This window comes from Dreissena polymorpha, chromosome 7 (assembly GCF_020536995.1).
Source record: "Dreissena polymorpha isolate Duluth1 chromosome 7, UMN_Dpol_1.0, whole genome shotgun sequence".
Classification (NCBI taxonomy): Eukaryota; Metazoa; Mollusca; class Bivalvia; order Myida; family Dreissenidae; genus Dreissena; species Dreissena polymorpha.
Window position 1 is genome coordinate 107,022,412 of NC_068361.1, and position 26,712 is coordinate 107,049,123.

Genomic DNA, 26,712 nt, shown 5'->3' on the forward strand with positions numbered 1-26,712 from the left:
CTCAATTATTTTTTTTAAAGATCATCTAATAAATTACCACCACACCCTCACAAATATTTATTTTTATTATTTTATTTTTGAAATACCGTCCAACCATCCCACCCAAGAATCCCCCCTCCCCCCCCCCCCCCCAAAAAAAAAAATGATTTTTTTTTTGCATTTTTGGAAGATAATGTAATAAATGACCACACCCCCACACTATGCATCCCTCTCCACTCCGCCCTCCCTCCTTTGTGATTGAAATTGAGATAGTTCCCTTCACCTTTAAAAAGAAAAATAGATGAGCGGTCTGCACCCGCAAGGCGGTGCTCTTGTTCAATTTTTATGTGGTCTAGTGTCATTGAGTGAAGCCGAAAAAAACCTACCTGTCCAGCACCGTGACCACCAACCAAATTTTCATGCTTACGGGAACGGGAATAAAACCGGGGTGTTCTTGGTGAGAAGCAAGTGTACCAACCACTGTACTAGCCGGACAGCCTTAAAATAAAACATCCCTGAACAACTTAATAAACACACTTGGCATGAAGGGTGTTAACAATAAGCGCTAATCCTTACTATTCTACCACTATTCTACCTAAACTAAGTTAATGGTATCAGTACAGCTTTAATAGCCTTAATTAGCATTTTACAGGAAATGTCATGTGTCAGCTAAGTACACAGTGTAATGTAACCCCTTTTGAGAAGTATCTGGAAGAAACTGTGATGTAAATAAGACACAGGATGTGTGCGTGGATTATGTTGGGTTTTAATGTCTTATGCCTATGGTATTTCGGTTAAAACAACAGCTCAAGATCGCGATCAGCTTCACACGTAGATTTACAAGCAGCAGCACCACTCATGTGACTGGCCCTAAAAAAAAAGACATCCCATGTTTTTCAGAGGAACATGGGGTCCAACATGACCCATTAGATCAAGGAGAACCCTATGTTGTCCATGAAGATCAAGAAGAAATACAAGAAATACAAAAACATGGCAAAGAAGACAGACCTTTGGAATTTAAACGCAGCAGAGCTTCATCTGGAGTATGGGCACATGTTAAAGAACTGGTACAAGAATGTCAGGGATGTAAGATAAGAAAAGAATATCGGTAACAAAAGGCTGAACTTCTTAACACAGAACTTTGTATTCCTGACGTCTCAAATAGTGAGAGGGAATGGCAGATAAGCATGAAGTTTTAGCATTAATTTATATTACTCCTGTCGGTTTTTATTACATTAAGGTATTTTTATCCTGTCAATTGCCATATTAACTGTTGGATAAAGGATTGTGGGATATACTGTGTGATATACGATTAGTTTACACGTAACCTGTGTATTGCCTATATCATACGTAGGAACAAATGAACTAACAAATGACGGTTTCTATTGAGTTTAATTGACGTTTTAATTTTTAAACCAAGACAAGAAAAGCTTAAATTAAAAAACAAGAGGGCCATGATGGCTCTGAATCGCTCACCTGAATCAACTTAAATTCTATCAGGCCCATATACAATCCCAAGCCAGATTTCATTACTGTATACATTCTGACAATATTTCGTTAAGACGTAATGAAAACTGTGACCTCTTTCATCTACACAAGGTTTTACTAGAATCGGCCTGGTGACCTAATTTTTGACCACAGATGACCCATATACGATCCAAAATCAGATATCATTCTGACCATATTTATGATTGGCTTAAAACTGTGACCTCTATTGTCTACACAAGGTTTTTCTATGATTTGACCTAGTGACCTAGTTTTTGACCCCAGATGACCCAAATACAATCCCAACCCAGATTTCATCAAGATAAACATTCTGACCAAATTTCCTAAAGATTGGATGAAAACTGCGACCTCTATTTCTACACAAGGTTTTTCTATTATTTGACCTAGGGAACTAGTTTTTGACCCCAGATGACCCAAATACAATCCCAACCCAGATTTCATCAAGATAAACATTCTGATCAAATTTCATAAAGATTGGATGAAAACTGTGACCTCTATTGTCTACACAAGGTTTTTCTATTATTTGACCTAGTGACCTATTTTTTTTACCCAGATGACCCAAATACAATCCCAACCCAGATTTCATACAGATAAACGTTCTGACCAAATTTCATAAAGATTGGATGAAAACTGTGACCTCTACTGTCTACACAAACAAATTGTTGAAGGACACACGCACGCACAACGGACGCCGGACATCACACGGTCACCATGTCACTTCGTCTCGGGTGAGCTAAAAAATCACAAAATGGAAGCATCAGGATAAACATGCCGGTAATATATGGTTAATCTCCTGAATGGGGAAAGTTTATTGGGCTCAGCTCACTGGATAAATTCCTATGCTAGCAAAGTAAACTTTCCCCATTCAACACACTTACCACCTATTCTCCGTAAGCCTATAAGTAATGCCATATAATTACAATGTGTTTCGCTAAAATGTGTTCCTGAATGTGCTCAATGACGCACACGGAAAACCAAGGAATAAATATGGTTGTCCCTGGACTCTATACTGCAGCTGCATGAACCATACTGGATGCTGAAATTGTCCAGGATCAACACGGCAGTTTTGAACTGCCCTAAACTGCCATTTTGGCCTACCAGAGGACATTGCCAGACATACCAGCACATTCCGTATATGATCTGTGTTGATCTGGAATCTATATGGGCCTTTATATATCAGTAATTGAAGATGTATTTGTACATCAGATTGTATAAGACTAGTAGTTCTCCATATTATATATGCACGTTTTAAGCAGGGTTATCAATGTTTTACAAGAGCTCTGCGGTCGGAGACGGATGCACCCCGAAACAGGGACTTGACACACGATTTATTGCAACAAAACTGACCATAAGAGTTAATGTAATCATATAAGTGTGACTGTTTGCACAGAATTATGCACTTTAATAGGCCCATTACTCAATCCTTTGAAGACATAATTAAGACAAACCAATTTAACTTTGAATGTTTCAATTACTTTCAACTTGTGACCCCAATTTGAATAGGGGTCATCTACTGTCAAAGGCCAATGCACATGTAAAGTATCAATCCAATCGGTCAATTCATTGACGAGTTACTGATCAGAAAAAGATTTTTACACTTATAAAGACCTTTGACCTAGTGACCCCAATTTCAATAGGGGTCATCTACTGTCCAAAGCCAATGCACATTATTGGGAAGTATCAAGCCAATCGGTGAATTAGTTGACAAGTTATTCATTGGGAACAATTTCACACTTAGTGTGACAGTGAATTTTGACCTGGTGCCCCCAATTTCAATAGGGGCTATCTACTGTCCAACGCCAATGCACATGGAAATTATCAAGCCAATCAGTCCATCCGTTCACAAGTTATTGATATGAAACAGTTTTATCTCTTAGTGTGACAGTGATGTCGAGCTTTGACCTAATTACCCCAAGTTTCAATAGGAGTCATCTACTGGCAAATCCAATGCAAATGGGAAGTATCAAGCCAATTGGACTATCCGTTCACAAGTTATTTGATCGGAAACGAACTGTTCTACTGACGGTGTTCCGACTGACATCCAGCAAAACAATAATTTACAATTTACAGCTCAGTTTAGATTTCACTATGGAGCACTGCTCATACCAGCCCTTGCATGCTAAACGCAGTTGGAACTCTTAGAACTATTGTTATAGAACTATTGTTACGTGCGTACTCTTAAACCATTTGAGTTCTATTTATACAAACACCTTAGTACATGGTACCTGTTAAATTTTTCGCCAACCAACAATTTAGCTGTACAATGCAAGTCCAGCATTTTCCGTGAATGCAACCATTCATTTGGATTTTCACAATAACTACAATGTGAAAGCAGCTTTTAATTCCTTTCTTTCTTTTAATAAATAGTGTTTGATTTATAATTGTTAATTCAAAATAAAAGGATAAATTGAAGGTTGTGGAAATTTGAAAACAATCGTGTGAGCATAAAGCAGAGTAGTTTATTATAAGCTAATTAACAATGCTGGACCTAAATTGGATTCTTCCTTGAACACACAAAGTTCGGCAATCGCCATAGGAATTACGTACTACTATAAGCAGCTTATCTTCTAAAATAAATATATTGATGAACAGTGTATGCTCCCTGTTACTCATGGCATCAATCATTGATACAAATTCATCATGACTGACTTAATGTTAGTTGACAAAAAAGGTGGACAAATCACAAACATATATAAAACAACAACACATTATGTCAAACAAAACTTTATTGAAGATTTGGGCAGATTATTGTTTAAAAAAAATCAGTGGTAAAAATATAACAGTGTTTAAAGGTGTCTAGTGCTGTAATGAACATGTCAAGTGCTAGAAGCAATGTGCATCAATATAATGAAAAAGAACATGGCAATGTAATTGACAGTTTAAACAAGTCATTTTACAGCTTAAGTAAATAAAATAAAATTGTTTGTATTACTGGTTTTATATTGAGACCCTTTGCAAATATACTATGCCCCTTATACTTCATCATTTAAAACTTAGAACTAAAATATAATTATCAACACTTCTTTAAATAATATTATTAGTTTAGTCAAACAAATTATAACCTATGTTTTACTCAAGTTCATTACTTTCTTACCATAAATTAAGAGGCAACACAGAAGTTAATATTATTATTAATGAATCTTCTCTTCTTTAAGCCTTACATTTATAGACCATGCCTCCTAGTTTGGTTTTAAAATAAATCAATCTATGGATATATAAGTGACATACAAACCATGATAAAACATTGGCGTGCGTACCAAAATCTTGGACAAACTTTAAAGAGAAATTAGCATTCTTTTACAAAAATAATGTAACAAATCAAATGAACAGGTTGGGATCACCAATTAGAAGTTGTATCAAAAGACGGCATTATCAATAAAGTAATGATAGAGATGCTTTAGAAGAGGCCTGAAATAAAATAGTGTAGTTGCTCTTCCCACATCTCATCTTGAAATATTGCCAAAACCCGAAAGACTGTTACTTATTTGAGAAATGTTTAAAGGCATTGTGTCCACTAGAACATTTAATAAATCCATCGGAAATAAGTTCCTGTTTCCATGTGATTTGTTTTTCTTTCCATTTTGTTCTTGTGAATTTAAAACACAATACTGTAACAATTTGTCAATATCATGTATATTATTTATACTGTAAATATATTTCGAAGTTTCTGACATTTGTATTAGACTGTATTGAAATTGGAATAATTGCCTTTCAGAAGTTGTTTATAGCTCAAATATCACGCCAAATTTGAGTAAGAATGTTTTTATTGCAATGCAAAAATCTTTTAAATACCTTCATGGTTCTTTGAAGTATATTTGCTGTATTTAAATTTGAAAATATTGATAATGTTTTGAGCTGTTACGTAACTGTAACGTTGACATCAACTTTTGTTACAAAGTTGTTGTACGAGTAGTTCATGGTTGGTCAAATTTAAAGATTTCTTTTCCATATTTATTTTACCCCCCATCACTATAAGTCATGTACATGTATATGAGATTGTGAAGAAGCATATATTTTATTTTAGGCCTCAAAGGGGTGTTAATACAGTAATTTCTACATAAAAAACCTACATACTGATAACCATACGATACAAACACAATATTTATATGCTTTGTATACAAAAACACGGACACTGTACCAAAAATTCTATAAAAATAATCTTTAAATAAAATCAAGTTTTTTATTCTGTAGAAAAATATGAAAATACAAATTCCAGATTCACCTATAAATAGAAAGCTGTTCACGCTACACAATTTTACCACAAACACAAATTGATTACTCTACAACAAAATACTTGGACAAAACCCATAACAAGAAGAACATAAAAAGATTGGTTCTTGATATATAAACAGTTTCCTCGTCTTTCTAACTTAAATGCAAATCTTATTTTTATCTTTTATTGAGTTTTAGTTTCATAGCAATTGCCATATTGAGAAAACACTCAAAAAGGATAACTAAAAAGTGCTTTAAGATCAGACCTTCAGTACCAGTAATTGCATAAGAGGTCCTGAAAGGACCATAGTCGCTCACCTGAGATACAAAGGAACTGACCTGTTCTTTGAAGCCCAAGATATCATTAGAACAATTGTTCTAAACAAGTTTCATGAAGAGTGATTTTTAAATGTAACTTTTATAGTGCTTACAATGTTTTACTATAGCCATGTAAGGATAAATTCCCCGCCCCCTGGCGGCCATGTTTTTCAACAGACCAGAACCATTTTCAAAATCATCCAAGATATCATAAAAACAAATGATCTGACCAAGTTTCAAGAAAATCAGACAATTAACGTGACTTTAAGAGGGTTAACAAGTTTTGACTATATCAAGTTTCATGATATACCGACAATAAATGTGGCCTCAATAGGGTTAACAAGGTTGATTATAGCCATATAAGGAAAAATGCCTCACCCTCTGGCAGCCATGTTTTTCAACAGACCAGGCCAATTTTCAAACAACTACAAAATATCATTAGAACAAATGTTCTGGTCAAGTTTCATGAAGATTGGAATATATTTGTGACTTTTTGAGTGTTAACAAATTGTTACTATAGCCATATAAGGAAAAAGGCCCGCCCCCCCCCCCCCTGGCGGCCATGTTTTTCAAGCAACCAGAACCATTTTCACACTCGTCCAAGATATCATTGGTACAAATCTTCTGACCAAGTTTCATGATGATTGGGCAATAAATGTGGCCTCTAGAGTGTTAACAAGTTTTCACTAAAGCCATTTAAGACCAACATTTCCCGCCCCCCTTGCGGCCATGTTTTTCAAGCAACAGGAACCATTTTTGAACTTGTCATTGGTAAAAATCTTCGGACCAAATTTCATGAACATCGGGCAATAGATGTGGCCTCTAGAGTGTTCACAAGGCAAATGTTGATGCCTCACAACTCATGAAGGACAAAAGGCGATCAAAAGCGCTCATCATGGGCACATTGTGATCAGGTGAACTAAAAAGTTCTACTTTTTCTTACAATTTTTTTCAGATAATGACATATAGTACAAAAGTATTCTTTGATAACATAGCTTTAAAAATGTTCTTACTTTTGACAGCTAACAATTAATATGATTTCAATTCTTTTTCAATGTAAACTTCAAGATTTTACTCCAGAAATAAATAGTGGCTTTTATTTACAAAAACAACTGGGAACTATTCAGTTACTGTGAAACACCAACATTAAAATTGCAAACAAATATAATGTTTTCGGGTGAATCAGAAATTGCTAAATATCTGAGGTATTGTTCTATAAACTTTTAAGATTGGTACGAAAATTTTCTATAGCAGAAATTAAACTTTGAGGTAGAATACTTTTAACAAAGAATTGAGATTGTCTATCCCATAGTATTTCTTTCAATGCACACTTCTTCAAAAATTTACAAACATAAGATACAGTCAAATATTTATTTGACCTCAGTATCAAATAACTTATAGTATTTGTCACTCAAATTAAAAATCAATAAAAAGTTTATTAAATTTAAATATATATTTATTTATGTACCTTTGGGTAATGCATATAGACATTTATGAAGAAAAATTATGAGACAGTTTTGAATAAAAATTGAGCATGAAATCGATTGCGACTTCGTTTTAGTCAAAATAACAAAAATGTTTGTTTGCTGGTTCTTTTCATAAAATATAATACAACATCTTCATTATCTTGTTGTATGTTAATATAGACACTACCACATTTAAATTAAGGACAGGGCAACTAAAATGGAACTTTTCATAAATATAGAAAATATTTATTGGAAAATATAAATATAGATATAGGCAGGTAAAATATTCACAACAAATTTCTCACAACGTGTTCAGTACAGCCACAAAGACTAGAATATATTCTATTGACAACAACCAGTTTTCTAGATAAGTATGAAAATAGCCACAAAAATACATTTCAAAAACAAAATCTAGTGATTTATCCAAAACGTGATTAAAATGATCATTTGAACACTCGTGTTTTAAAGCTTCATTATTTCATAATGCATATGCGTAAAAGTAAGAAAGATAAGGCATGATTATCTTGTTGTCTCATCCTGGTTCTACCTTCTGTTGGGTGAACATTTTGATTTATTAAATGTTCGATATAAAGTAACTATGCATCGACTTTAAATAATCACAAACTTCGAATCAACGTATTTTTAAAGCAGATTGTTATTGAACGAAGTAGGAAATTTTTTCAACAATATGTATTATGTATCTACAAGGATAATCATTACAAGCTTATTATGTAAAAAATGATTTTATATAGGAAGTATGCCATCTATTAACTACATTGTATGCAAGTTTGGAAGAATGGTTAACAAACGACTTTCTTTCAAGTCAATGAACACGAGGGGGTGTTGGGTTTGTACAAAAATAATCTATTCAATTTCAACTATCTGGAATGAATGGTACATGGTAAAACAATCACTTTATAAGCACATCTTGGTATTATTTTCATAACTCTACCAAACTGTTTGGAAGAAAAATAAACAATTTCAATTGAAAAAATTAAATATATGTATTAAAATATGACTCTGTTTAATAGTTTGACGGGTATGCTGCATACTGGGCAACTAAATGAAAGTGCTTTAATCAACAGACCAAGATCAAAATGTTGAAGTATCTCAAAAATATGGAAGTCATATTCAAAGGGATCTCATATAAAATTACAGGAAACAGTACCAAATTGGTATATAATACAATGATGGAATTAATCAAAAGCTCATAAATATTTTTTTATTTTTTTTAAGTATTAAAATGTGAAAGGAACTGGAAAAACACTAACGTACAACTCAATAATTGAAACATTAAATATTGTGCATGTACAACCTAGGTACAAAAATCACATGTATTACTGAAGTAGTAATGTCTCGCAAAAAACAAGCTATTTAACAACATTTACACACTTCATGCATAATGATGCAATTATATGGTGACTTCAATTCTTGTTTTTTTGTATACAAATACAGATCTGCTTATTTGTCTGTATATAGTTTAACTAACTTTAACCCTCATTATTACCTCCCAAAAAACATTTAATGTTTTCAAACAATCTTAATTTTTTGCAATGGTTTAATTTTTGTTCTTGTATCTATTTCACCATACAAACCAGATTGGCTGTTAAATTTCAAGAAATTACTACAACAGTACACAAGAAATAACACAAAAAAAACGTGAATAATATTAACAACAAGAGTGAATAAATAATTAGCAACAAATAATAGCTACATTAACAATAAAAGGTATTAAACAACCTGACACCCTACCCCAAGAACAAACTACTACAACGTTCTTGTTTGCAACTAGTCCACATACTACATTTTTGCCGAATAACTACTATGCAATAGACTACAATATTTCACCTGCATTGTGCGTAAAATGGTTATCATGTTATAAGCCATATGCAACCATGGTAGCTCCTGTTCAGCCTACACATTCCCGCAGTTAGGTCTTGAGGTACCGTGTCGGCTTGTGAGACCATGAAACCTTGCAGGTCTTGAGGTACCATGTCCGCTAGCGAGACCATGAAACCTTGCAGGTCTTGAGGTACTGTGTCCGCCAGTGAGACCATGAAACCTTGCAGGTCTAAAAGTACCATGTCCGCTAGTGAGACCATGAAACCTTGCAGGTCTTGAGGTACTGTGTCTGCTAGTGAGACCAGGAAACCTTGCAGGTCTTGAGGTACTGTGTCTGCTAGTGAGACCATGAAACCTTGCAGGTCTTGAGGTACTGTGTCTGCTAGTGAGACCATGAAACCTTGCAGGTCTTGAGGTACTGTGTCTGCTAGTGAGAACATGAAACCTTGCAGGTCTTGAGGTACCGTGTCTGCTAGTGAGACCAGGAAACCTTGCAGGTCTTGAGGTACTGTGTCCGCCAGTGAGACCAGGAAACCTTGCAGGTCTTGAGGTACCATGTCCGCTAGCGAGACCATGAAACCTTGCAGGTCTTGAGGTACTGTGTCCGCCAGTGAGACCATGAAACCTTGCAGGTCTAAAAGTACCATGTCCGCTAGTGAGACCATGAAACCTTGCAGGTCTTGAGGTACCGTGTCCGCCAGTGAGACCAGGAAACCTTGCAGGTCTTGAGGTACTGTGTCTGCTAGTGAGACCAGGAAACCTTGCAGGTCTTGAAGTACTGTGTCCGCTAGTGAAACCATGAAACCTTGCAGGTCTTGAGGTACTGTGTCCGCTAGTGAGACCAGGAAACCTCGCAGGTCTTGAGGTACCATGTCCGCTAGCGAGACCATGAAACCTTGCAGGTCTTGAGGTACTGTGTCCGCTAGTGAGACCATGAAACCTTGCAGGTCTTGAGGTACTGTGTCTGCTAGTGAGACCAGGAAACCTTGCAGGTCTAAAAGTACCATGTCCGCTAGTGAGACCATGAAACCTTGCAGGTCTTGAGGTACCATGTCCGCTAGTGAGACCATGAAACCTTGCAGGTCTTGAGGTACTGTGTCCGCCAGTGAGACCAGGAAACCTTGCTGGTCTTGAGGTACTGTGTCCGCTAGTGAGACCATGAAACCTTGCAGGTCTTGAGGTACCGTGTCCGCCAGTGAGACCAGGAAACCTTGCAGGTCTTGAGGTACCGTGTCTGCTAGTGAGACCATGAAACCTTGCAGGTCTTGAGGTACCATGTCCACTAGTGAGAACATGAAACCTTGCAGGTCTTGAGGTACCGTGTCCGCTAGTGAGACCATGAAACCTTGCAGGTCTTGAGGTACCATGTCCACTAGTGAGAACATGAAACCTTGCAGGTCTTGAGGTACCGTGTCCGCTAGTGAGACCATGAAACCTTGCAGGTCTTGAGGTACCGTGTCCGCTAGTGAGAACATGAAACCTTGCAGGTCTTGAGGTACAGTGTCTGCTAGTGAGACCATGAAACCTTGCAGGTCTTGAGGTACCATGTCCACTAGTGAGAACATGAAACCTTGCAGGTCTTGAGGTACCGTGTCCGCTAGTGAGACCATGAAACCTTGCAGGTCTTGAGGTACCATGTCCACTAGTGAGAACATGAAACCTTGCAGGTCTTGAGGTACAGTGTCTGCTAGTGAGACCATGAAACCTTGCAGGTCTTGAGGTACCATGTCCACTAGTGAGAACATGAAACCTTGCAGGTCTTGAGGTACAGTGTCTGCTAGTGAGACCATGAAACCTTGCAGGTCTTGAAGTACCCTGTCCGCCAGTGAGACCAGGAAACCTTTCAGGTCTTGAGGTACCATGTCCGCTAGTGAGAACATTAAACCTTGCAGGTCTTGAAGTACCGTGTCCTCCAGGGAGACCAGGAAACCTTGCAGGTCTTGAGGTACCGTGTCCGCTAGTGAGAACATGAAACCTTGCAGGTCTTGAGGTACCATGTCTGCTAGTGAGACCATGAAACCTTGCAGGTCTTGAAGTACCGTGTCCGCCAGTGAGACCATGAAACCTTGCAGGTCTTGAAGTACCATGTCCGCTAGTGAGACCATGAAACCTTGCAGGTCTTGAGGTACCGTGTCCGCTAGTGAGAACATGAAACCTTGCAGGTCTTGAGGTACCGTGTCCACTAGTGAGAACATGAAACCTTGCAGGTCTTGAGGTACCGTGTCCGCTAGTGAGAACATGAAACCTTGCAGGTCTTGAGGTACCGTGTCCGCTAGTGAGAACATGAAACCTTGCAGACTAGTCAAGATCTACCATGGCTGCATATGACATAAAACCCATTTTTGCATAATGCTAGTCATTCCTCTTTCACAACTCAATTATAGACCACATGTTTTTCTTGATACGCCCTTCAAATTTCTGACTAGATATTAGACCACAACTTCTGTTACTGGAAGTCTATAGTTATGTTCTTGAATATACTGGCACTTCAGTGACGTTTTACCGCCACATAATTATAAAATGATGCTAGGCTAAAAATTCATTAAAAAATCTGCAATCGTGCTTCTAGGGTATGCAATAAATTATCTGAAAAATCTTTGATGGCGGTTTTTACAATGAATATCTAAATCTAATCATGATTTTGGCAAATTGACATTTCAAAAGACTAGTTTCTTATAGCAGAAAAAGTGTTAATTTAATGCATGTCCACACATGTTTTTTGCAAAACAAAATTTAAAAGACTAGCTTATTACCGGTACATAAAAAACTAACAATATATGATGACTAGAATACAAATGCAAAACACTGTAAATAAATATAGCTGAATTTGTGTAACTCATTTTGAACACTAGATATTCTATGTATACTAAACATTAAAAACAAAAACATAAACTTTTGCAAAATTGAAACAAAAATTGCACTCAATTTGAAAATAAAGATTTAATATATATTATAAATATATGTATTTTTTTCCCATATAATATATTATGCTCTGATGAGCTGTGTGAAAGGTGTTGGCTATATCAACATATATTTAAAATCCCAGACACGTGTTTTTAATATATATAAAAAATATATATATTAAAAACACGTGTCTGGGATTTTAAATATATGTTGATATAGCCAACACGTTTCTTTTCTGGTAAACATTCGACTTAGTTAAGTAGGCTATTACAAATCTACTGATTCTTATTTAGAAAAGATACTTGCGATTAATTTAAAAAAACAATACGTGTTTTAACAGAATATTAAGAACATGATCATAATAGACAACTTTCTTTAATTTTTTTTTTTTATTGAATATACCACCATTAAAAAAAAACTTGCAGGTATGAAAGTAGCTGTAGATTATACCAAATTAAATTATGGCCAGTAGCAAGAGATCCAATGATAAAACATGTTTTTGGTAGCACACTAAAAGAAATACCAAACTGTAACGATAGAAAACACAATGAAATGTCCATCAAAAATGCTACGTCAAACACAACATTAAATCACAGAGCTAAAACCAAACTTCATACACCATAACTAAATGCGGAAATGTACAACTGGAACCTGAAGCAACTAATAAATGGATCACTTTTGAGCAAATCCCTACATCTAACCACCTATAGAAAACTACTAAAATGCATGTACCAAAACTCATGGTCAATTAATGATGACAATTGTTTAATGACAACAGCCATATTGATTGTGTATTGTTGTTATTTATTAAACATGTATGATTTAACTTCAGGAAAGGTTTGAGTTAAGTAGATTAAGTAATACAATCCTTATACAGCCACTTTTCAGTAGTCAAAAATATCGTTCAAAATGTTTAAAATGAAAATCTGGGTAAATACTTTGAATGAACAAGCTAAAAACCTATAGTACATACATTGCACAAAAGTATGTTTATTTTCTGACTAAAACTCTAAAATACATTGTGTGGAGATTGGAGTAATATGACCAGAAATCAATAATAAAACAATATTATGACAAGTGCATTGCTTTGAGTATTATTTAAGCTGGACATTTTAAGTTCATAAATTAAGACATAAATTTTTTATTGAAATGCAATCAGCGTGTAGTACAAAGGGTGTCATCAACATCAATCCGTTTCTTTATATTTTCAACTTAATAAAGCGTATTTTTAACACAACAAATAAAAACGTCAACACAATATCCCATCAACAAAAATATTTGAAAACAAAATAAGCAAATAAATAAATATACATAATTCTGATTTCGATTAATAAAGCACATATTATGAATGAAATAATTTACACTAACTAGAGTAATAAACTAATTAACAAAACTCTGCAGTACAAGAGAGCATCCACAAAATAGAAAGTAATATAACTCATTATCAAAAACAAGCTCCAAAAGAAAACAAAAGTAAACTTAAGGGTAAAAGGTATGAAAAACTAAAATCACAACATTATTTACATAAACTCAAAAACAATAACTCAGTACAACAAAATAAATATACTGAAATATAAAAATTCTCCTTTAAAATAATTATGAAGCTACAAAAAATTTCTGGGATAAAGACACATACTAGAATTGTTAAATACATGCGTCGTTACATATAACAAAAACACAAAACAAACTTGCGTACTGATTTTGAAACCCAAATAAACGCCAAATTACCAATGAAACTTCAAAATTACAAAATGGAATGTTAACTACAATATCCAAACCATGTATACACAAAAATAGTCTGCACATACATTCTGTTAAAAACTTGACAAAATCTGCAAAATTTACTATCAGGGTATGGAAAAAATTACAACATAAAAATATATTCCTTCTACATCTATAAATAAACCTCTGGGCCAGATTTTGGAAGCATTCACACAATATTTTGAAAATTAAATTATGATTTTTTTTAGATTTTTTATTTTTTGCTTTCCTATACCAAAATATAAAAGTGCAAAAATGTGAGAACCTTTCCAGTGTTATGAAAGTAGAAAGCTGCATGCTGTACATTGAAAACATGCAAGCTATGGAAGGATTTCATGATTGCAAACAACACTGAGGATATTTTCCTTACACAGGTGTGTGAACCCATTCAATCCATACAAAATGTAATCATCAAACAATGGAACCCAATTAACCAAACAAAGTACACTTTTGGATGCAATGAAAATCATATACAAAATATATTCAATTCATTACTTGTACATGTAACAACCAAAATGATATCTAAAAAAAGAAAGTTCCATAAAAGCATCTGTTGTATCATAAAAAAAAATGATAATTCATAATAACAAAATTTTACATAAATAAATCACTTAATAATACTTATAAATCATATTTATAAGATTTTCCTCATTTATAAACCATGATTTTGTCATTATCTCATTTCTTACCAGTCCAGCACCACAGAAATCCTCTCTTGTTATCATTAATAAAGTATCCTTAATGAAAACCAACAAAACTGACGTCATTGACTTCTTCACTATCGTTTGGGTGTGCACAAAATAACAATACTTCCATTGTCAATATTTCAAATTTTAAGAGACCAAATGATTGTGAAAATGTCAAACAAATATGTTACGTTTTGAGAAACAATTGCTGTAGTTCTGGACGTCATAGTAATGCTGAACACAAAATTTAAAATAAAATGCAGACAAAATGTATTGACAAATCCTCTACGTTCCAATAAAAAACAATCTTCCAAACTGTGAATCTGTCCCTTGCAACTGGATGCATCTTCACAGAGCCCACTGAAACAAATCCAAGCACTTCAAGTCAGCCTAACACAAGCCTCTTTAACACCACCTGAAGGGCACAGCACGGGGCCGGTCAGCCCCTTCCTTCACGAGGGGTTTGTGGAACTCCCTTCCTGGCCTAGCGTGGATCTGGGCCCAGCAGTTCTCGCAGTAATACTGGAGGCAGGTGACATTTGCGCAGAAGAATGGCGCAAACTTGCCTCCGCATCGGGCACCCTGGCATTCATCGCACATCTGGTCATCTAGTACATATGGCTTCACCTCGACCTAAACAGAACAGTGCAAATGTTGACAATTGTCTCGTAAATGCGCCTTTAACTCTTCCTTAAAAGAACAGTGTAATTAAGGAAAAAAAATTTTTTTAGGTTTCAGGTTTTACAACTAACACTTGAAACTCATGTCCAGCAGAAAACAGTTTATTCTTATGTTATACTCTCTAGTATACTAGAACTCACGAAGTGATAGCAAGAATAATTGATAACTACACACACAAAAAACAATTTAACAGATTTGTTTGTGTTTTTACTTAAATTTCTGGCAGATTTTACCGGTAACTATATTTCAGTGATATCACCATGATGAGTTAACCTAACGACATTTTTCCTGGGTTAGCTGCTTTAACAGTAATATGGAGAACATAATGAAATATAATTAACAAGGCTATTGTCAAGCAATATGGTTCCCTACTGGCTCCACCATTGTCAGAAAATCCACCATTTTCAGATTTAAAAAAAAATTTGGTTGCCATAGCAACCACAATTTTTGACGTAGGAACAAAATGAAATGACGTGCATAATGTCCATATTGCCATCTATCCATGTTGCAAGTTTCATGAAAAAATATTAAGAACTTTTTAAGTTATCGCAGGATCCAGAAAAATGTGACGGACAGACAGACTTACTGACTGACACACATAGCGCAAACCATAAGTCCCCTCCGGTTTCACCGGTAGGGGACAATAATGTTATTATAAATATTGGCAGATTATGTTCCTAACATAATCACATTTTTCACATCTGTTTCGTTTATCTACAAATAATTCTTTTTGAATTTAGTTTATCAATAAAAAATTGCAAAAATAACACAAATTATTTTATGAATTTCAATTACTTCTTAACACTTCAAAAGCTCTATCACAGGCAAATCTCTTATTGTTAAAATTTAAAATAAGACTGTATTACTGTGAAACCATTATTAATCGTCAGGCATTAATTGTCGTGTATAACGTCAGTCGACCGATTGACGAATTCGAGATCCTAACGAACAATTATGTCCCATATTTGAACAAATTAAGACTGAATTACCAAAGGCATGAGGCACTAAAATCCAACATAATCCACGCATACATACTCCATCTGTTTCGTAATCAAGATAAATCCAGTTTTTGACCCAAAGGGTGTAGATTAAACAGTGTACTTAACTGACACGTGACATTGCACTAAAACGCGAGTGCAGTACAGCTGAAACGACTGCGTTGACTTCGTTTAGATAGAATAGTAATGATTAGCGCTAATTGTTAACAACTTTATTACCCATTGTGTATATTGTGTTTTTCAGTGTTGTTGCAGATAATACAGCCTTCACGCAGCGGATCCGGATCGAAGACAATAAACAAAATTCAAAGATGATGATGCGTGATCAACACCTGACTTATATACATTCTCCAAATTGATTACAAATTAATACAGAACATATTGATTTGAGTTTGGTTGTTTACTACAAAAATGTGTAAAAATAGCTTGTTCTCCGTTTATGGGCTATCAATGTTTTTAATCATTGACAGCTTTGACAAGTTTTACGATACATGTTTCAAATCATAGTTACTTGTAATAGGTAAAGAGAAATTAGCTATCATGACGATTTGTTCCATCCAAACATAGGGCAATTGTTTACAGAAATTCACTTCTATTTTTGCGAGATTTTCAGGAAATCCCCAGAAAGCACGTTTTTCGAATGACTGATTATGACGCAATAAAACATTGCTTTGTATCCTATTGCATTCAATCTAATTTAAACGCATTCGTCCATTGGTTGTTACAATTAGATCTAAACTGTGCCCTATGAAACCACTGTCCCATAATGCACTGTTAATTTTACACTTCAGAAAATTATTGTACTTACAGTGATCAAATATTTACGATGTAAAACTCTTTATTGAAAACTGACCAAATAGTTTGCTAACACTAATTTCAACCAATAATCTTTGCACCTTCTCTAATTTGCGCTGATAAAGGTAATATTGTCATTACCTGGGTAGTTTGGCCATGATAATAAATGAATAAGACCAATTGGCTTCACTGTTTAAAAACACTCATTAACGGTTCATCGGTCCCACTAATCCGCTAACCATAATAATGATACACTAATGGGGGCCAATTACTGATCGCCTGATAACAAACGGCTATTATATTGACATGTGACAAACAGGCCCCAGCTCCTGAAGTGACTCTCAAGTGTCCTCCCTCTTTCCCCACTACGATTTATCGCAACCGCGATATATCTCGGACAAACAAATCAGATATTGACTGAAGCATTTTTTAAATTTTATTTTTCAAAGTTAGGAATTGGCGAATTTAAGTGCTGACAAAAACGTCATTTTTATAAAAATGACGAAAGTCATTTTTATAAAAATGACGAAATTTCGTGCTGGCGAAAATTAATGGTTTCACAGTATGACTTTATCTAACAGTACATTCAAACCCATATGAGGGACTTGCCTAATAACATTGTATTCAGAACAAAATGATTGGGGATAAAAATGATTTCTAGTGTTCACAAGGGTTTATTATAGCCATATGAAAAAAGTTACCTTAACATTGCAGTCATGTTTTTCTAAGAATAAGAATCATTTTCCAACTTGGCCAGGATTTCATAAGAACAATGTTTTGAGCAAGTTTTGTGAAGGGCAAAAAATGTCAATTCTAAATAGTTCACAATATTTCTCTATAACATCCCTAAATACATATTTGCTTACCCCACATTACCATTCTGAAAATTTGGACAGACATACTTGGGATATAAGTTTGTACCAAATTTAATGAAGATTGGCCCAAAATGTACCCTCTCGGGTTTTCAAAACATAAATATGGAAGAAGTACAATGCACAACTAACCGTACAGAAAAGGCAATCCCAAAAGCTCAACATGAGCATGTTGTGCTCAGGTGATCTAATGAAAACGGAAATAATCATAAATAATTACTGCAAAACCAGTTCTAACACACAGCTTTTTCCACCTGTTGTGGCCATGAAGGATTGACCGTAGCCCTCATTTTGGGGAAAACAGGACAAATGTAAGGTTGAAAGGTTTTAACGAAAGTGTCAGAAAGAATGAAAAATTTAAATGGTCCCTCCTATATAAGTAAACTATACCCTGTACTTCTACATGTATGCAGCACTCACTCTCTTATCAATGTCACCATGCTGCAACTGCACAAATCTGGCACTAATAGCTGCTATGTAGCTCTGCTGATTAGAGAATGCCACCCGCCCAGCGCCCTTGGGGTACTTCAGTTCTGGGTCCGTGTCAATACCCGCATAGCAGACACCCCCATACAGTCTGTCCATGATCATGGCTAGCTCCACTGAAAATAGGGGATGAACAGTTTACAATCTGACTCAACAGAAAATAGTTCATAATATGACTCTAATGACTAGTAAAATAAAGATAATTCCAAGTTGACACTGAAAATTAAGAGTAAAAAGATTAAATTCTGTCAGTGATTTTCCGGCTATGATACACCTACAAATACAAGCGAACGTGATCGAGATTGGCTACTGGAAGCTTCGGAAGCATGACGTAGTTATAATAATACGTTACGTCGTTCTTCCGACGCTGCCTAAAGCCAGTCCCACGTTTGCTCATAAAGGCTCGGATATCGTGGCAGTTAATTAACATGGATTATATTGTAGCACAAAAATAAACTAGAGTTCCGCGGTCAGAGACATATGCCCCCCAAACAGGGCTTTGAACTAGTGACCCCAATTTTAATAGGGGTCATCTACTGTCCAAGGCAAATGCACATGTAAATTATCAAGCCAATCAGTAAATTTATTGAAGAGTTATTGATCGGAAACAATTTTCTTACATATTGTGACAGTGACCTAAACCTTTGACCTAGTGACCCTAATTTTGATGGGAGTCATCTACTGTCCAAATCCAATGCACATGTGAAGTATCAAGCCAATCGGTCGATTTGTTGACGAGTTATTGATCAGAAATGATTTTCCCACTTATTGTGATAGTGACCACATGACCTTTGAATTTGTGACCCCAATTTGTATAGGGGTCATCTACTGTCCAAGTCAAATGCACATGGGAAGCATCAAGCCAATTGGTCAATTTGTAGACAAGTTAATGATCAGAAACAATTTTCACACTTATTGTGACAGTGACCTTGACCTTTGATCTAGTGACACCATTTTCAATAGAATAAATCTACTGGCCAAGACCAATTAACATGGGAAGTATCAAGCCAATCAGTCAATTTATTGATGAGTTATTGATCAAAAACGATTTTCACACTTATTGGGACAGAAACCTTTGACCAAGTGACCCCAATTTCAATAGGAGTTATGTACTGTCCAAGGCCAATGCACAAGTGAAGTATCAAGCCAATCAGTCAATTTGTTGACGAGTTATTTATCAGAAACGAACTGGTCTTCTGACAGACAGACCGACCAACATCCAGCAAAACAATATACCCCTCTTCTTAGAAGGGGGGCATAAAAAGTGCATTTTGTATCTCGTTAAATCTACCATACCATACCACATCTAGGGTTGAAATTTTGGCTATTGCTATAAAGATCCCTGATTTTTTATGGGTTAACTTTATTTTACTAAATATTTTGTAAATATTAGTTGTGTTTGAGTTTGTATGTTACCTTTTTATTGGACGATTACAGTTCATTACACAGGTCCACTAAATATTATCATTTAGAAGTGATCTAGTTTCATAGAATTGTGTACAATGAACATGTACAATAAGAAAATTGCTATATGAAAGTTTACAATATTTCCCAAATCAAAATTTTAATCTTGCAGTTAACAATGTATGCAAAAGTTGTTAAGGAGTAATAAAGTAACAACTATGTAACTTGTAAAAATTAAACTTTTTTTTTTTTCATCGTCTGTCCTTGGTGAATGGGAAATCAGGAGGTCTTTACTTTGTGAAAATAAGTTTTCCACATAAAGATATAAACAAGAGCTGTCACCATAGGATGACTTATGCCCCCTATAAACGCTTGATAGAAGTTATGAGCTTTTTTCGAAACCTAAACGCAGATTTCGAAACCTAAACGCGGACCCTAAGTTCAAGGTCAAGGTCACAGGGATCAAAATTTGAGTGCGTATGGAAAGGCCTTGTCCATATACACATGCATACCAAATATGAAGGTTATATCTCAAGGGACATTAAATTTATGAGCATTTTTCAAAACCTAAACACAGATTTCGAAACCTAAACGCGGACCCTAACTTCAAGGTCAAGGTCACAGGGGTAAAACATTTTGTGCGTATCGAAAGACCTTGTCCATATACAGATAAATACCAAATATGAAGGTTATATCTCAAGGGACATAGAAGTATTGAGCATTTTTCGAAACCTAAACGCAGATTTCGAAACCTAAACACGGACCCTAAGTTCAAGGTCAAGGTCACAGGGGTAAAAATTTTTGTTCGTATGAAATGGCCTTGTCCATATACACATGCATACCAAATATGAAGGTTATATATCAAGGGACATAGAAGCTATGAGCATTTTTTGAAACCTAAACGCAGATTTCGAAACCTAAACGCGGACCCCAAGTTCAAGGTCAAGGTCACAGGGGTAAATTTTTTTTTGCGTATGGAAAGGCCTTGTCCATATTTACATGCATACCAAATACACTGTAACTCCAATATAGTGCGGTCCGTTATAACGCTGTGTCCAATATAACGCGGGGGGTCCTTGGATCCCGTTTTTTCTCCAACCTTCCATTTCTGATTCAAATCCATGTTATGCAACTTCATGTATTTTCATAAATTCAAAGAAGCCAGCGATCACAGCTTGATTGCTTTTTCCGTCCGTTTAACTGATTTTATTCGATTAGAGGTTAAACGACACTCAACAGCTAATTGGTGTTAATCTGTTGTGTAATGCCAATAAAGGTGTGAAAACTCGCGAGTCAGTGTTTATAACATGTATTCCCTATCAGAGCGGTTCGGTGTGCTAATTTCAATAAGGCAAGTGCAAGCGGAATAACTATCAAATTAAAGTTATTTAAAACGATTACCTGTTTATGTTTTGTATTTTTCGTGTATTGTTTTTCATTGTATAAACTATGGTTGTGTAAGTGTGTTATCGTTTATTATATGCTACACATGCTTGATAAATAAAAATATCTTTGTGTGTGTTTAATAATTCAGTACGTATACGAAAAATAAATTTTAAAATCCTGACGATTTATTTACATGCTAACGCAGTGTAATAGTTAACAGAGATGCACTTAAATTTTTGCCCGTTATCAGAAAGTCCACGGAAAGCATGTTTTTTACATGCTGGGTATGACGCAATAAAACATTTCTTTGTACATGTATTGCATTCAATCTAAATTTAAATTCGCTCGTCCAATGAAAGCTGTGTCCCATAATGCACTGTACTAATTTTTATGAAAAATGGCGTAGGCATATGAATTTGTTTACGCAGTTCGTAAACATATTTCGTGTCATAAATGTTAAACATTATTTTTTCGTAAGTGATGTAATTATATTGGATTATCGGATAAATGTGCACATTAGAAAAGCGGTATGTATACTGTTATCGTTCGATTCGGTTTATATATGCATGTATTTGCCGATGACAACACAGCATGACAATACACAGGACCTATATTATAGGCTATACTATACCTGTTTTTATAGCCCCTTTAATAAATAAGCTCAAAACTTATAACGCTGTCCGTTTATAACGCTGTTGCGTGCCTTGGACCCCGTCATCCGCGTTATATTGGAGTTACAGTGTATGAAGGTTATATCTCAAGGGACATAGAAGTTATGAACATTTTTCGAAACCTAAACGCAGATTTCGAAACCTAAACGCGGACCCTAAGTTCAAGGTCAAGGTCACAGGGGTAAAAAATGTGTGCATATGGAAAGGCCTTGTCCATGTACACATGCATACCAAATATGAAGGTTATATCTCAAGGGACATAGAAGTTATGAGCATTTTTCAAAACCTAAACGCAAAGTGTGACGGAAAGACGGACAGACGGACGGACGGACAGACAGACAGACAGTCCGATCACTATATGCCCCTTTTTTTTTTTCGAAAGGGGGCATAAAAAAATACACATTTTGTTAAGGAATCTGAACATTATTAACAAAACATACTTGTCTTGATCAGTCTAGAACACATCAATCGAATAACCAGAACTTTGTGTTGTGTAGCCGGACGTGACAGCTATATAGCATGAACAAACAGACTATTGCCAAGCAATATAAGTCCCCTACCGGCTCCACCATTGTCAAAAATTCCACCATTTTCAGATTTGATTTTTATATATTTGTTGCCATAGAAACCAGAATTTTTGACGTAGGAACAAAATGAAATGACATGCATAATGTCCATATTGCCATCTATCCATGTTTCAAGTTTCATGAAAAAATAATAAGAACTTTAAAAGTTATCGCAGGATCCAGAAAACCATCATTTTCAGCAGTATTTCTAGTCTATTTGTTGCCATAGCAACTAGAATTTTTGATGTAGGAACGAAATGAAATGACGTGCATAATGTCCATTTTGCCATCTATCCATGTTTCAAGTTTCATGAAAAAATATTAAGAACTTTAAAGTTATCGCAGGATCCAGAAAAGTGTGACTGACTGACAGTCAGACAGACGGAGCAAAAACCATAAGTCCCCTGCAGTGAAACTGGTAGGGGACTAATAAGCAATTGCAGTGAGAACTACATAATGCAAAACTAAACTGTCATCATCCTTATTTTAAGTGATTAAATTTGTAAAAATTAAACTGTTTTCAAAAGACCAATTACAATTTGCTTCCAGGCATAAAATATGGTGTTTCTACCAAAATTGGGCCAAATCATCTATCTCATTTGTAATAACCGAAAAATGGTTTCATTTTCTACTAGTTAATAATTTGCAAGGGACCAGATCTCATGAAGCACTCCAAGCTTCATGTTTTGACAGCATTAATTTCAAATCTCCCATCATGAAAGCATGTTACATGTATATGCAATTAACCTAGACGGAAGCAGTGTAACTAATCAATCATTGAATGCATGTCTTGGGTATTCAATATGGCATGGCATGCACTGACCTTTGAGTGAATGTAGTTTAATTAGAGAAATGGTGTGCAAGCATGGCTAAGTATTATTTTTTTCTTGAAGTTAATTTCTCAGAATTAAACCCATAAGAAGCAAAGCGAAAATGGCTTTTGCAACCAGCAAAATAACAGGTTTTATGATATTAGCTGCTGCTCATCAGTATTTTAAGGTTGGAAATGAAGCCTTTAAAACTTGAATCTTGTAAGAGAGGTTTTATGTGATTTTCTAAGAGACTTTTAACCTGAAAAAGTGCATCTCTGGGTAGTAAAAGTTAGGGCAAACTGAGTGTCAAGCTTGATACTTAACAAGGGCTGTTTGTAAAACATGCATGCCCCCCATATTGGCTCTCCGTTGTAGTGACAGCCATTGTGTGAATATGTTTTTTGTCACTGTGACCTTGACCTTTGACCTAGTGACCCGAAAATCAATAGATTTGCAATGCAACTTGTATGTTCTTTTTCAATGTTCTTATCTCACACAATTTGCTTATGACAAAGAACAACAATGTCTTCTGTCACTGTGACCTTTACCTTTGACCTAGTGACCTGAAAATCAATAGGGGTCATCTTATCATGATCAGTTTCATGATCCTAGGCCTAATTATTCTTGAGTTATCATCAGGAAACCATTTTACTGTTTCGAGTCACTGTGACCTTGGCCCTTGACCTAGTGACCTGAAAATGTATAGGGGTCATCTGCAGGTTTTTTTTTGCCAGATTTTATAACCGAAATTCGGCTATATTCCCAACCGCAAAAAGTATATTTTTTTCCCAAAATTTGCTAAAAAATTCCGAAAAGGTAATGACATTGGCTTTTTCGATTTTTAACAAAGCGTAGTCCGATCCAGTCTCGTACAGTTTTTAGACTATACCGCGATTTGGATAACGTCGGCATTATTCGTGTGCCCGATATTCTCTGTGTTGTTCAGGCGCTTATTATATTTGTCATGAAATTTAAGTGTTTTGTGATTCGGCTGAATGGAAAACAAATATGTCACATAATTCGAAATATTACTTGAAAAAGATTCCTTAGCAAAAATGTGGCCAAACAAAAACAGTTTTTTTTTAAGCAAGCATCAGTAATAAACAAACATCGTCAACAAGTACAAGTCCTCCCATTGAAACTCCTTCAATTGTCACTGATAGTATCATCCGATTACCGTAAGTCGACCGGTTAAGGAAACAAGTAAAAGATAATTGAATAACAAGTGACTCTTTTGACTCGTCATCGTTGATTTCCGAAAGCAAAATGCTGACTGATATTCAATATGTTGAAACTTAGGGAAATAAGTTTGTGACTGAATACTTTGTGTGAGTTTATTATGTGGAAAACGGTGGATCATGATGGTGTTTGTGCAGTTTGTGATTAAAGATGTTGAACTCTTTCATGTAGTTTTAAATCCCAATTTATTTTCCCAATTTCTTGAAAATGCAGATAAAATTCCCAATTTCAAAGCCATAAGCTATCTTCCCAAACTGCTGAGAAAAAACCCTGATCTGCCAGTCATGATCAATGTACCTATGAAGTTTCATGATCCTAAGCGTAAGCATCCTTGAGTTATCATCCGGAAACCATTTTACTATTTCAAGTCACTGTGACCTTGACCTTTGACCTAGTGACCTGAAAATCAATAGGGGTCATCTGCTAGTCATGATCAATGTTCCTATGAAGTTTCATGACCCTAGGCATAATCATTCTTGAGTTATCATCCGAAAAGCATTTTACTATTTCGAGTCACCGTGACCTTGACCTTTGACCTAGTGACCTGAAAATCGATAGGGGTCATCTGCCAGTCATGATCAATGTACCTATGAAGTTTCATGATCCTAGGCCTAAGCATTCTTGAGTTATCATCCGGAAACCATTTTACTATTTTGAGTCATTGTGACCTTGACCTTTGACCTAGTGACCTGGAAATCAATAGGGGTCATCTGCCAGTCATGATCAATGTACCTATGAAGTTTCATGAGTCTAGGCCAAAGCGTTCTTGAGTTATCATCCGGAAACTATCTGGTGGATGGACCGACCGACCTACCGATCGACCGACCGACCGACCGACATGTGCAAAACAATATACCCCTTCTTCTTCGAACGGGGGCATCAAAATAATTGAATTAACTTGGCAATATTTGAGACTTAACACTAGTAATAACTGACCACTGGTAAAACCCCAATCAAACTGCAGTATTATTTTTTAAAATATTTTCAAACAGTGAGGTGCTATATTGTATACCAATATGTCAGTATTAAAGTGAATGTCATACCGTCTTTATCCTAATAAACACGCCCGGGCGCGATGCAAATCACAAAGGGGGCGCGTTTATTTCACCCCCCTTTAGGTATAATATGAGCCGACACCTAAAATGTGTTTACCGGTATTTGCGAAAAGTTCCAAGTTCACAAGTTCATTGAGCAATCTTAAACATATCACAATTAGTTTTACCACAATACTACACCCCATTATCATTCTCTTTCTGCCTCGGCATCGATCCGCCGAATGACGCCTTGTGGTGACACGAGAAATATGTACAAATATTGATTGTATACTATAACAAATGTTAAATAATTTTCAAATTAACAAATAAAAGATTTTCAAATTAACGAATATAAGAAACAGATACAGATAATACCCCGTTTAATATTCTTATTTATATGCTATTGTTTAAACATTTCGTCAGCTTCTCTGCATACTTCATACAGTTACCATCGGATGTCATCTGTCAAAACAATGATTAGGTAGGTCTGCAGTAACCATATTGAAGAAATTTACACAGTTAAATCTCAGAAACGAGACTTGCTTTAAACATCGAAATAAAACGATATCTATTTGCATAAGATCAAGTAGCTAAAATACACAGACGTCACAAATATAAATAATGTTGACCATTTGAATAAAAACCAATGTTGGTTTATTTTTTAAATGATTATTTTCACTTCTTACCGATTCTCAGAAAATGAATTGTGTACATGTGCATCTAAATTTAAATTTACACATTGCTTCTGGTGATGTACGCGTATTCAGTGGGAATACCGCCGTCCCGATTTGACTGCTATTTAAGTTGTTTATTGGTCGTTGCAGACAAATATGAACTGTACACGACACTTGTGTGCAGTCAGTATACAATACAATAATAGTTTCAATAATGAAGGAACTGAAACAGTGTAATGGTAATGATACAGCGTGTTTGAATTATATTTTATTAAGAGGAAATGTCAATGCCAAGTAATTCGCGAGATATCCCGGTAATTTAGTTAAAATTCACAACGAAACTTTTAATGGAAATTACAATTAATTATCTCAATGTTGTACCCGCTATGAAATGTTTATTCACAAATAAATACACCCAAA

General features: G+C 35.4%; 2 protein-coding genes across 52 annotated transcripts in view; both read right to left on the bottom strand.

Annotated features, from left to right (window-relative positions):
• Positions 1 to 4,193: 4,193 nt before the first annotated feature.
• LOC127837431 (uncharacterized) lies at positions 4,194 to 12,165 on the bottom strand. 50 transcript variants are annotated; one of them, XM_052364551.1, is made up of 9 exons: positions 11,074 to 12,164; positions 10,849 to 11,028; positions 10,534 to 10,803; positions 10,354 to 10,488; positions 10,084 to 10,128; positions 9,994 to 10,038; positions 9,859 to 9,903; positions 9,589 to 9,678; positions 4,194 to 9,543 (listed from the first exon to the last, which is right to left on the bottom strand). In XM_052364551.1, exons 1-9 carry the CDS (start codon positions 11,606 to 11,608, stop codon positions 9,353 to 9,355), a joined length of 1,536 nt encoding a protein of 511 aa, XP_052220511.1. In that variant the 5' UTR covers positions 11,609 to 12,164; the 3' UTR covers positions 4,194 to 9,352. The 50 variants fall into 50 exon arrangements, with proteins under 50 accessions (XP_052220511.1, XP_052220489.1, XP_052220500.1 ...); XM_052364529.1 differs by lacking the exons at positions 9,994 to 10,038; positions 10,084 to 10,128 and adding an exon at positions 10,219 to 10,308 and having other exon boundaries at positions 9,859 to 9,993; positions 11,074 to 12,165; XM_052364540.1 differs by lacking the exon at positions 9,994 to 10,038 and having other exon boundaries at positions 9,859 to 9,948; positions 10,039 to 10,128.
• A 2,887-nt stretch (positions 12,166 to 15,052) lies between these two features.
• LOC127838969 (cytoplasmic polyadenylation element-binding protein 2-like) overlaps positions 15,053 to 26,712 on the bottom strand; it is a 51,959-nt gene continuing 40,299 nt past the window's right edge. For both annotated transcript variants that reach the window (XM_052367107.1, XM_052367106.1), the window contains 2 exons: positions 18,441 to 18,622; positions 15,053 to 15,307 (listed from right to left, as the gene is read on the bottom strand). In XM_052367107.1, coding sequence (XP_052223067.1) covers positions 15,080 to 15,307; positions 18,441 to 18,622 — 410 coding nt within the window. In that variant the 3' untranslated portion in view covers positions 15,053 to 15,079. The remainder of the gene's footprint in view (positions 15,308 to 18,440; positions 18,623 to 26,712) is intronic.

Bases quoted from the DNA above. Each gene is read 5' to 3' on its own strand.
- LOC127837431 (XM_052364502.1), bottom strand. From the start codon at position 11,608: ATGTTCTCACTAGCGGACACGGTACCTCAAGACCTGCAAGGTTTCATG. The intron at 10,489-10,533 runs GTTTCCTGGTCT...AAGACCTGCAAG, and splicing joins GGTACCTCAAGACCTGCAAG to GTTTCATGGTCTCACTAGCG. The intron at 9,589-9,813 runs GTTTCCTGGTCT...AAGACCTGCAAG, and splicing joins AGTACCTCAAGACCTGCAAG to GTTTCATGGTCTCACTAGCG.